General features: G+C 43.3%; 1 protein-coding gene across 1 annotated transcript; it reads left to right on the forward strand.

The window, feature by feature from the left end:
• On the forward strand, positions 1-11214 carry Opalin (oligodendrocytic myelin paranodal and inner loop protein). The gene is made up of 5 exons (XM_048452862.3): positions 1-72; positions 3262-3297; positions 5159-5278; positions 7461-7517; positions 9861-11214. Exons 1-5 carry the CDS (start codon positions 16-18, stop codon positions 10035-10037), a joined length of 447 nt encoding a protein of 148 aa, XP_048308819.2. The 5' UTR covers positions 1-15; the 3' UTR covers positions 10038-11214.
• The last annotated feature ends 1236 nt before the right edge of the window (positions 11215-12450 follow it).

The following is a 12450-nucleotide window of genomic DNA, read 5'->3' on the forward strand; positions in this document are numbered from 1 at the left end:
TTACTGGGAGTTTTCATGTTTCTTTCTCTCTTGCAGAGCTTTTCGCTGAACTTCACGCTGCCAGCGAATACGGTAAGCAGAGTATCAGATCCCCAACTCCAGGCAAGTCAAGGTAGAACTCACAGAGAGGGTCAAGGTAGAACTCACGGGCGGGGTGGGGGGAAGGTCCAGAACTTTGTCCCACTTGCCCCACTTGCCCTGAATGTTGTGATGTAGTGCACAGTCTGTATCGAGTAGTGCTGAGAGCAACGTTCGTTCGAATTTAAATTAACGCTCCCCCCATGGTATGTGTGTGTGTGTGTGTGTGTGTGTGTGTGTGTGTGTGTAGTATGGGCATACATGTGCCATAGCATGTGTAGGGGCAACTTGCTGAAGGGAGCCAGTTCTCTCCTTCCACCATGTGGCTTCAGGGATTGAACTCAGGTCATGAGACTTTGCAGCAAGTTTCTCTACCCACTAAGCAATCTCTCTAGCCCTGATAACAATATTTTTATCTTTTTTTTAAAAAAAGTATAAATGTACATTTTGAGAAAGAAAATGAAATTCTAAATTCCCATCAACAGAAAACACCCGGGCAGCGCCCTCTGCTGTCTGACTTGCTCTTCCCACTGTGTGTTCTTACTCTACATCTGATTTAGTACCTTAAATATTTTCCATCAGTCTTTATAACTACCTCTGAGGATAGTCACACTATCCTCATCACGTGACTTGTTTTATGTAATAAGTTCCAGACAGGAGCAACTCTGTGATGAACATCATTATAGATAAGACTTGTCTGTAGTTTCCTTTTTGAATGGCCTTGAACCTGCGATGCCCCTACTTTCACCTCCCAAGTGCATGTGCCACTATGTCTGGCTGCATCTGTATTTGAGATGACTTCCTAAGTGTGGAGTCTGGGAAGAGAGTGACTGGGCCAAACAAGAACGAGCACGTTCAGTGGGTAAGGTCTTTGCTACAACCTATAACCTAAGGCTGTGTTACCTTACACAAGCCACTTCTCTTCCCTGTGCCTCGTTCGTCTCACCTGTAAAATAGAGGCCATGTTGGTCCTGCTTCACTGGGTGCTACAAGGTGTGAGTCAGTTAATGTGGGAAAAGGGCTTGGACAGCCTAGCACACAATGGGTGCTTTGCAAGCATTAGCTGTGCAATTAGCAGGTGCTCATGCGAGCAGAAATCCCATCAGGAGAAACAGGAAGAAGGCAGCCATGCTGCCTAGGAGAGATGGGAAGAGGGAAGCCTCACCCAAGCTCCCTTTCCTCCCTCTAGGCTCTAGAGAAGTCAGCTTCTCTCTCTCTCTCTCTGTCTCTCTCTCTCTGTGTCTCTCTTTCTCTCTCTCTCTTTCTGTCTCTGTGTGTGTGTCTCTCTCTTTCTTTCTCTGTGTGTCTCTGTCTCTGTCTCTCTCTGTTTCTCTCTGTCTCTCTGTCTCTCTCTGTCCCTCTCTCTGTCTCTGTCTCTCTTTCTTTCTCTGTGTGTCTCTGTCTCTGTCTCTCTCTCTTTCTCTCTCTCTCTCTCTCTCTCACACACACACACACCAGGCTCCACTAGATGCTTCTATACCCTGGCTGTTAACTGCCTTACAAAATATTATTTAGAAACCAGCTTTTGTCCATAGTCCAGAAAAGCCTTGAATTCCAGTTCCCTCTGTCTCCGTCTTCCAAGTGCTAGCTGAGATTAAAGGCAAGTGCCCACTATACCTGATAGGCTTTTGTTTTTGCCTCTAACCATCCTGAGTAAATTTTTATACTTTGAAGACAGAATACTTTAGCTGAACCAGGGGTCGACTCTTCCCGCCATTCTCAGAAAGACAGTACTTTACACAGCTGCAGGACCCCAGTGACATGAGGGTGTGGTGTCATGTTTGTGTGAAAACAGCCTTCTAAGGAACAACAGGCAACACTGCCAACTCCCTGATGGGAGCTCACTAGGAAAGAGGTCTGTCCTGAACTTCCAATGTGCAAGCTCAGGTTAGATTCATCCTTGAAAACTTGGTTCTGAGTTGTCTAAGTTCTCTGAGGTCTGTTTTAACTTTCTCAGAGATGCTAACTGTAGAAAGCCTGGAGACACTCTTGTGGCCATCAAGATCCCTGAGAGGGTTAAATAAAAACAGACCTGACCAGGGCTGTGAACATAAGGTCATGATTGTGGTGCTCATGTGATCCCTAGCACCTCCAGAACCAGCTGTTGCTGTCCCAATTTTCGTCCCAATTTTACTTATTTTCTTTTTCCACCTCCATGCATGTATATGTGTTGTGCATGCATGTGTATGCATGTTTTGCATGTCTGTGTGTCCATGCACATATATGTGCGTATGAGGGCCCACAGTTGATGCTAGGAATCATCCTCTGAGACTCTTCCACCTTATCCATGGATGTAGGATCTCTCAGCCAAACCCAGAACTCACTGGCACAGTTGTGGCTTTAGGAATTCCATCCCTGCCTCCAAACCTGAAATGACAAGAAGATCATGACTTCCACCAGGCACTTACATGGGTTCTGGGGATTTGATCTCTGGTCCTAAAACATAGTCACTGAGCCACCTCCTTCCCCAGCCACTGCTAACCTTGTTTTAGATGATGAGATGAGATGAGGCCCTGCAGCTGCTGGGTAGAGGAAGGGGTATCCCGTTACAGGCAGCGTAAGCCCCTAGCCTGCGATCATTTTATTCCTGTTTGTGGTGCTAGGAATCCCGAGCACACTGAGCCCTCAGGACCCAGGATGACACCACATAACACAGGGTACACAGTTGCTTGCATAAAGCTTTGTTCCCAGAGATGCCCTTGAACTACCTCAGACAGGGGTGATGTGCAGCACCCCCTCCTTCCTCAAGTGGAGATGTGAACCAGAAAGTGTGGTTCAGTGTGGGCTCATCCCAGACCTGTGGATGATCCACAGAGGCTACTGTCTGTTTGAAAACAGGCATGGCTTCCTAACTAAGTCTTACTGCAATGCTTGTTATTTCTCCTAGTGGGGAAAGAGGACTGAAGTGTGCTGGCCCCAGCATGAAGGCTAGGGACAGGAGATGGAGACCGTGTTATGGCAGATTCTCCACGTAGAGAGTGAAGACATAAATTGACTTTTAGACTTTGTATTCCTCATAGCCTAATTTCGCTCTATTTCTTACTTGGGAAGCACTCACCAAGCTCTGTAGTTGCTGTTGTTAATCATTTAGGGGAAGGTGACTTCACCATTGGCGGGATGCTTTGCATGGCGTTCGCTCTACTGATTATGTTTTCTTACATCACATACTCTCTTTTCATACAGACTCCCTCTCCAGTTGCCCCAAGCGCCAAAGTCGACGTAAGTGTTCACTTCAATGACCAAGCCTCGGCTCTGTCATCTGTGTGGGTACAAGTGCTTTCCCCATCTCTTGCATTTATTTTGAGGATTAAAGTTTGACATGTGAACTGTCACCAAGCCCAGAACTAGACTCAATAATTACTCCTATAACCACCCCTGCTCAAAAGCAAGAGAGAGAATGTAAAGCCACAGGCCCTGCGGCCAGAGAGAAGGCTCAGCAGTTAAGAGTGCTTACATAAGAACTCTGTTAGGTTCCCAGCGCCAACACAACAGCCCACAACTGCCTGTAACCCAGTTCTTGAGGATCTTACACCTTCTTCTGACCTCTGCAGACTCCTGTATGCATGAGGTGCACACACACATAAAATAAAATAAATAAACTTTAAAACACATTTTATACACAGGCAAATTCACAGAGCGTGGAGAAGAGTGACCAGGCATAAAGGAGTCCATACCTGTGTTTGCATCTGTATGTTGGAAACCAGATAAAACCTATCTAAGTGATAGGCTTCCGGATAATGGTCACGTGTAGGGGCTGCGGAGCATTCTAGGTCTTGATGTGAACACCAGTGACATGTGTGAAATGTCATTCTTCAAACAGCCTTCAGTCTATCTGTTGTGATATGGGTTTCTACTCTATTACAAGATCACCTCTACTATGGAACCCCGTGTTATATTTGTTGAATATTTATGTATTGTCTTTAGTATTTTCAGGAAAAAAATCTGCAACCCAAAGCCTTGTGGTGCTACAAACATGACTGTTACCATTCAGACCAAAGTGGACATTTGAAGACTACTTAATGCATTTAACACAAATACGTTTTCCAAACCATATCAGGTGGCATGGATATACCAACAGCATCGAGTTCTTGTTTTCTCTCTATATATGTTATTCTTTTTAATACAATATTTTTTAGAATTGCATGCACACATGCAATGTATTTCAATTGTATTTACCTCCTACTCTTAACTCCAGCTCTCCTTAAAGTCCCTTAAATCCACCCTGAAAGTGGAAAAAAAAGTCTTTTTTATTTTAAATAATCTGTTGAATCCAAGTTGTGTTGCCCTTGTACACATGGTTTTGGGACCATCCACCAGAGCATGGTCAATCTTCCAGGGACCAAACCTCTAAAGAAAACTGGCTCACCCTCTGCTGAAAGCCATCAACTGTCGGTATCTCCTCAGCTAGCTGTCGAAGCTCACACGCCTCTCCCTGACCCAGGCTAGGCTGTTGACTGGCTTGATCGTGTGCAGACATCCACAGCTGCAGTGAGTTCATGTGTGGGATGCTCCTGTCATGAGCAGAGGACAGTTTTGCCCTAGTCTTCCTTGATTTCCTTTCCTCCCTAATCTTCTGAAACAGTTCTCGAGCCTTAAGGAAGGAGGCAAACTACCGAAATTCTATTCACAACTGAGCACTCCACAGACGCTTGTTCTCGGTGCTTTCACAAGTTGGGAGTCTCTACATTAACCGCCGTGCACAGTACAAAAAACAGAAGTGACTTTTCAGCCTGAAGGAGAACGTGGCATCTAACTGTGGCTCTGACCTGTTCCTTAGCTTTTCTTCTTCTGCAAGGATGTTTGTCGTCCACTCCCTGGGACTCCTGCTTAAATCAGTTGTCCATTTTTCTAGTAGGTGATTACCATTCCAAACAGATTCAAACTATATAAATTAGATCCTAGGAAAGCAATTCACCGGTCATATACATTACAAATACCTTTTGAAATATTTCATTTCTCCAACGCATCCAGGACCCATGTATGGTTTTTGTTGTTGTTTGTTTATTTTTAATCACTGAATGCAGCCTCTACTCTTGAAGAATCTGGGCCTCCCTGACTCTGCTTTTTGTCTCTGTGCCAGGACTGTGGTCCCTCCATCGGACTAGCAGCTGGAATCCCATCCCTGTTGGCCACAGCCCTGCTGGTGGCTTTGCTGTTTACCTTGATTCAGCGGAGAAGAAGCATCGATGAGCCCTTTGAGGTGATCACTGCTTCTTCGGGTGTGACTGTGGAGCTTGAACCAGTATCTCAGTGAAACGACTTCTGTCTGGGCTAAGCATGTCAGAACCCAGAACCCATGTTATTTCTGAGGACAAGGTAGTAGAGGTTTATGGGCTGAAATGTCCTTTGTAGGCAGATTCAGGCAGGGCTGATTTACACACACCTCTCTGGTCACTTGAACAAATCTCTGGTGGTAAGAGGACATTTGAGGTGGCAGAAAATAGGAATGGGAGGAGCTGACTGATACCCTGCAAACATCTGTCTGTACAGTGGAGTGTTTTCTACACCGAGGAAGGAAAGGCACAAGCTTCATCATTGGATAGTAAGAATGTGAGGGAAAATAAGAGACAAAATGTGCTGACATGTCTATGGAAGGGGCACCTTAAGACTATATTGCTTGCCTATTCCTGTGTCTAAATAAGCATAATGTACAAGAGAAAGTGCATGGACCTCTGACATGCCATTCCTGTGTCGTGTTTGCTCTGGGGACCATGCATAGTCACCTAGATCCATATCCAACAAGGTTTCATAGTATGATGTACCTGTGGGAATAGCCTCTGGGTTCTAACTTCACTCTCTACTTATGAACAATCATGGTTGTTTTCATACTGGTAGATATTAAAATCTAACGATCGAAAGCCTGGGTTCTAATCCTGCCTCTAAACTGTATGATTTATGTGACTGGACAGGTCACTCAACATTTTCTATGCCTTTGTTAGTTCAACTCTGTAGCAGGTGTCATGAAACTCTCCTCCCAGGCTAGGGTGCATCTCCTGATACAGTACTCACACCTATAATGTGCAGGTTATGAGATCCAACTCCAGCACCACAAACAACAATAATAAAACCTAGCACATAAGCGTAAACACTGCCAATTTAAAGAGGTGGGAACAGCTGTAAGGGTGCATGAGATAACAGGTGGTCCATACCACGGTAACATGTGTAGAGACAGAGTAGCAAGTTGTAAACTGGATATATATCAAGTACTATGGGTGATGGTGGCATTATTTATTTAGGCAGTAGTTTCTTAATTTTGGTGCTCTTAAAATGATATAGAAGGCTAAAATATATCAATCACTAAGTTAATTAAATCAGGAATTTCTGGGACTGGAGGGATGGCTCTTTTCCAGAGTAACAGGATTCAATTCCCAGCACCCACATGGTAGCTCATGACCACTTGCAACTTCAGTCTCAAGGGATCCAAAATGCATGTGGTACATAGACATACATGCAGGGGGACAACCAAACCCAAAACAAAACAAACAAAAAAATAAATGAAAGAATTTCTGGTGATAGAACAGTTAAATTATTCTAAAAACCTTGGGGGCTTGTTTGGTTGTTTATGATGGTCGGGATCAAGTCAGGACCTTTCCCATATGCTAGGCAGGGACTCCACCGCTGAGCTGTACTCCCAACTCAACGCATATTTTTATTATGCATATAGTCTCCCTTGAACATCATTCACAAAGGATACATTTCAAGACCATGTAGTAGGCACTTGATACCGTGAAGCATGATGAACACGGTGTACTATTGTACACTATGTACAAACATAGGCTAACAATAGGTTAATCTCACTGAAGAATTAAGATTCTTAGTTAATAATAAAATCGAATGACTTAAAGTAGAGCAATGACTGTGAACAAAGTTTATTGACATCTCAGTCAACTATCACAGACTTGGCATCATACACAACATGGATGCACTAAGCAAGAGTACGGTACAAAGCAGTGGGGCTCGAGGTCTTGTCAACCTATTCAAAATGGAAGCTTAAAATGTTTGGCTTCTGGAATTTCCATTAACATCTTGAGATCCCAGTTGGCAACTAGTAACTGAAAGCACTGTGCATGCACCGGGGGTTCTATAACTTTAGACAGACGTTAATGTGGAAAGCAGCCTGCGGAGAACCCGGTGATCCACTCACGGCCGTCCTGTTTCACCTCTCTGCCTGCTCCACTCTTCACAACGCCGGCCCTGCACTGTGTTTGAATAGTCTGCTCATGTAGCTCGAGGATGGCTGACTCTTCTCTGCGTGTTTGCTTTGTCTGAAAACCTCTGGCCGTTCTAATGCACACTGTGGTTTAAAACACAGTGATCTGAACGGTTACAGCTATGGCCCTTCACTATTTATTTATTTATTTATTTATTGTTAACCATTTTAGGAAAGTGAGAGACCATGTGAAATTTCAGAACTCTACGACAATCCCAAAGTCTCTGAGGTAAGAACCTTTTATTCTAATCCCCCCATGTGACTGACAGTCTGACTTGTAGCAAGCTAAGGATTTTTAAGCTTAGACTGCGCAAAGGTGCCATGTGGGGCCCTTGGGAAGGAGGAGACTAAACTGTGAAAGCACAGAGGAGGGGAGTAGTGTGTCCTTCCTGACCAGACGGGAATTCAAAGCTGACTTTAACATTAGAAAACCAGGGCGTGGACTGTAGCTACGTGGTAAAATACTGACCTAGCACATTGAAGTCACTGGGTTCTAGGCCCAGCACTGAAAATTAAAACAAGAAGAGCAAAAAAGAAAATCAGCTCAATATAATTATTTAATGGACAAAAGAAACAGATGTATGGCCACGTTAATAGGAAAAGAGGGTTTTAAAAAAGGTAACTCACTTGTGTTAAGAGCTCTTTGTGTGTGTGTTTGTGTGTGTTCAATGTGTGCATGTGTGCATGTGTGTGTTTTTATGTGTACCACGGAATGTGTTTGGAGGTCAGAGGACATTTCAGATGCCAGTCCTTACCTTACATTTTTGTTTAAGAAGAGCTGTTTTGCTGGTCTCCTCTGTGGATGCTGATCCACACACTTTCAGGGGTCTCTCGTCTCTGCCCCACATCTTCCCATAAGAGTGCTGGGATTCAGACACTTGCACTGTATATCTGGGTTTTACAGGATTCTGGGGATTCAAACCCTTACCCTTGCACATCAGACACCATTTCTTCCCAGCCCTTGATATGGACTTTCAAAGGTGACATAGAATGCAAACCTAACATGTACAGGGATACCTAAGGGAATATGTCTTTAAGATCAGAAATACATCAGAAATGTTCATCACTTGTACTCAGCACTGAACTTTAGGTCCTAACCAACACAATGGGATAAGGAAGAACAAACATGACATTGAAAAGGAAGAAGTAAAATTATCATGCTTTGCAGATTATATATGCCTGTCAACATAGGAAAAAGTCAGTAATCTATAGATAAGTTATTGTAATTAGCAAAATAGTTGAGTGAATTTATTCCATGTAAAACAATACACAGGGTTTAGCTTGGAGGCAGAGCACTCCCTGAGCACTGAAAACACACACACACACACACACACACACACACACACACACACGTAATGTGCATTTTTAAAATATCAATAGCTACAAGTTAGAAAAGGAATTTTATAAATCCTATTTTACAGTGGTAATAAAATACATAGAATGTTAAAATCAAATCTGATAAAATGTCTAATCCTATTATGAAAAACTTCAATAAAAACATTCAACAACAGCTAAATTATGATGGTTACATACTATGGTTCTGGAAAGGAAGACTCAACAACATAAAGATGTCAAATTTATGGCACTTTTAGTATCTGTATAATCAATGCAATTATGGAGCTAGAGAGAAGTTAAAAGTACTTACTGCTTTTTCAGAAGACCTGGGTTCCGTTCCCATACAGCAAGCAGCTCACAATGGTCTATACTAATTCTAGGGCATCTCCACTCTTCTGACCTCCTCAGATGCCAGTCATGTGCATTTAGGCAAAACATTCATACACATAGAAAATTAATTTAATTTTAAAAAGTTAAATAAATGTAATTGTGACATATAATCCAAACACATTTCTCAATAAACTTACTAAGATTCTAAAGTTTATAGGGAATAAAACATGCGAAAACTAATTAAAAAGTGACTCAGAGGTCAAGAGCACTGGCTGCTCGTCCAGAGGTCCTGAGTTCAATTCCCAGCAACCACACAATGGCTCACAGCCTCTATAATGAAATCTGGTGCCCTCTTCTGGTGTGCAGGTATACATGCAGGCAGAACATTATACATAGTAAATAAATGAATCTTTTTTAAAAATGAGCATGTAGAGAAAATGAAAAAGAAAAACAGGATAGTAGGTTTGAACCCAACTATATCAATGATCACATTAGATGTCAATGACCTAAACAGCTTCAGTTACAAGGCAGAGTCAGCTTGACTAGAAAAGCAATACCCAACTTTATAAAAATCTCCAGAACCACACTTTATGAATATAAAGACTTGATTAAAAGTTAAAAGATTGAGACCCTGTGTTCAAAATGTTTAGAGAAAGTTGTGTGGCAGAAAACAAAAACTTTTAAAGGCAGTAAGCTCGGGAGACTGTAGACGTCACTCATTTCCTGCCCCTCGAGCGCTAATGTCTTTATTCTCCTGATTCCCATATCTTAAAAACCATTGTTTCAAATGTTTGGTCTGATTTTTGGATGTTTCCATTGGAAGGGTCAATATGGTTGTTTGAGTCCATCTTGGCCAGAAGCTGAAGTCTCTGCTATATTCTTTAAAATATCTGTTTACGTTCTCAAGAATCCTAGGCGGTCACCCACACATGAGATGGACCCACGAGGTGCCCAGGAAGGCCACATATATGTGAAGACAGTCTCTGGAAGTGAGGAGCCCTTGCCTGACACTTACCGTCGTCCCGAAGAAATAGAAAGAAGGAGAGGACTGTGGTGGCTTGTGCCCAGACTGAGCCTAGAATGATATAGCTTCATCAGGGAGCTGACCCGGAACTGAAACAGGGCTGAAAACCCCAGGGATCTGTGCTTAGGAATTGTGTCGGTGAGGACCAGCTGCCTCTCATTCCACATAAATTTCATTTGTAGGTCTGGGGTGTACCTGGGTTGCTTTTCCTCATTAGGGGATGCTGCAATAAGGTTCAGTCAACTTCAGGCCTTGCAGTTTTAATCATCAGTACAACCCAGGTGACTTGCTGTGCATTCAGATGAGTCCCCTTCGTCCAGTTTCTTAATCCAGAGAAGTTTATTTTTGGGAAATGGACCTGGTTTCTGAGTGTCCTGCCTTCACCTCTGCCCGCTCCATCTCTTAGCTTTAAAAAAGTAAATAAATGAAGCTATGGGAGTTGGATTTTTCTGGGTGCATTGGCCAAGGTCGGCTTGGTACAGGTTAGGACACGAGTGAAATTTGTGGAAGACTTGTGAAAGAAGCCAGTTCTTTCTCTGAATATCTCAGGGCAAAACTCACATGGAGCCACACATGCCCAACACAGGGAAGCATGTGGCTAGATCATGTCACACAGCAGAGAAGGGGACATGGGCTGCTGAGTCAGACCTGCCCCCCAGCAGCTGTGAGAATTTGGACGAAGTCACCTACATTCCCCAAGCCTGTTTTGGGTCTTATAAAAGAGGGGAGAATATTCTGTGCTTTATTTAGGCATCGGAAAAATTGCAAAAGGAAAGAAGGGAAGCATTTTCTACCTAATAGACACTAGAAACATTCATTTCCCCTCCTCATACCGCCCTTCCCACCTCTTCCCATCCCAACTGTCTGATCAAGTCAAGCGACCGCTCTGCAGAATTTGTCACCCATAGTCCCAAAGTTGAGAAGGAAGTACATCTAAAAGTAACTCCAGTTTCACTAGCAGGCTGCACACTGAACTCTGAACATCATTTGCCCTCGTATGTCAACCAACTCTCAAATTCCCAGTACAGAAACCTGCGCTACACATTACACATTAACCTCCAGGATGCTGATGTCTTTGGTGGTTAATCTTCACAGTCAACTGGTGGCACTTAGAGTTGCCATGGAAACACACCTCTAGAAAGGGTTAACAGCAAGAAGATCTGTGTGAATATGAGAAGCACCATTCCTTGGTTTGGGCTTCTGGACTGAATATAAAAGATTTCAAGTTGAGTTCATAACCCTCTGCTTCCTGACTACCGATAAAATGTGTGATCAGCTGCCACATGCTCTGGCCACCTTGCCTTCCCAGCTGTGGTGGACTGTGTACCTTCAAACTGTGAGCCAAAACAAACCTTTCCACCCTTAAATCACTTTTATCAGGTATCTAATCCTAACAATGAGAAGTAACTAATGTAAAATTGGTATTCATGGTTAAGTGACTTTCTTTGCAATGAAGCATTTTGTTTTGAAGTATCATAAAGAAAAGATATTTGTGAGGAAGAGAGATAAAGAGGACAAAGATGAACACAGGAACAAAGGGATGGGTTAGTAGATCTACATCCTGCCATTCAAGGGAAATCTAGCGGCAACTTTACCAGCTTGGGCCAGACCTTTGCCATTACTTCCCCAGATGGCTTCCAGGTGGTCTGGTCACAGCTCCTTCTGGTGCATAGCCACTGCCTTGGACAGGTCATGTTTCACAGTGGGAGAGATGAGGTCTCAGAGCATCTCTGGGAGCAATCCCAATCCCCATGAGCCACCCTGATGTCTTAGGGAGCCATCTTTTCTCATATGGGGCCTCTGGATGTTCAGAAATGATCCTATTTCTTGAATGCGGAATAGTTCTATAAACACAATGACCACCACCCACTAACAACCACCTTTCAAAGCCCCTCTAAAATTAAAAAAATGTGTTTCATGGGCCCAGCTCCTTAGATAAACTCATGTAGCCCACGGATGCCATGCATTCACTTCTCTTGCACGGTGGAGAAAGACCTTGGAATCCCTGAGAACCCGATCAGACTAGGCCTTATAGCTTTGACATATATGGATGTCAGCTCCAGCCTGTGATGTTGGCCACCTAGAGCCTCAATTCTGTGCTGATAAAAGTGACCTCAGAGAGCATCGAAGACGCCTGTTTGAAATACACTTATCAGTGGGCTTTGTACTTGGTAAAGTAAGGTATGGCTGTGTTTCAGATACTTTAATTCTACTTACAATCAATTGCTTAGAATCTTTATTTCAAATTGTTTTCACTAAAATTGCAAGAGTCAGAATTTCTTTTGGTACAAACACTTATTTTGTAATCTGGTGAAAAATAAACGGCCATTTGACGAACCTACAAGGCATCTGTGGTTCTTTTCCCCATGTTAAGAGTACAACTTCCCCTTTTTCTTTCTTCTGCCTCTTTCCTTCTGAGGCTGGTCAGAGCCTAAGCGTGCTTCTTCTGGCACTTGGGGCTCCCGACCTTTCT

The sequence above is a fragment of the Myodes glareolus genome, chromosome 7 (genome assembly GCF_982192425.1).
Source record: "Myodes glareolus chromosome 7, mMyoGla1.1, whole genome shotgun sequence".
NCBI classification, from domain to species: domain Eukaryota; kingdom Metazoa; phylum Chordata; class Mammalia; order Rodentia; family Cricetidae; genus Myodes; species Myodes glareolus.

Bases quoted from the DNA above. Each gene is read 5' to 3' on its own strand.
- Opalin (XM_048452862.3), top strand. From the start codon at position 16: ATGTTTCTTTCTCTCTTGCAGAGCTTTTCGCTGAACTTCACGCTGCCA. The intron at 3,298-5,158 runs GTAAGTGTTCAC...TCTCTGTGCCAG, and splicing joins CCCCAAGCGCCAAAGTCGAC to GACTGTGGTCCCTCCATCGG. The intron at 5,279-7,460 runs GTGATCACTGCT...TAACCATTTTAG, and splicing joins GCATCGATGAGCCCTTTGAG to GAAAGTGAGAGACCATGTGA.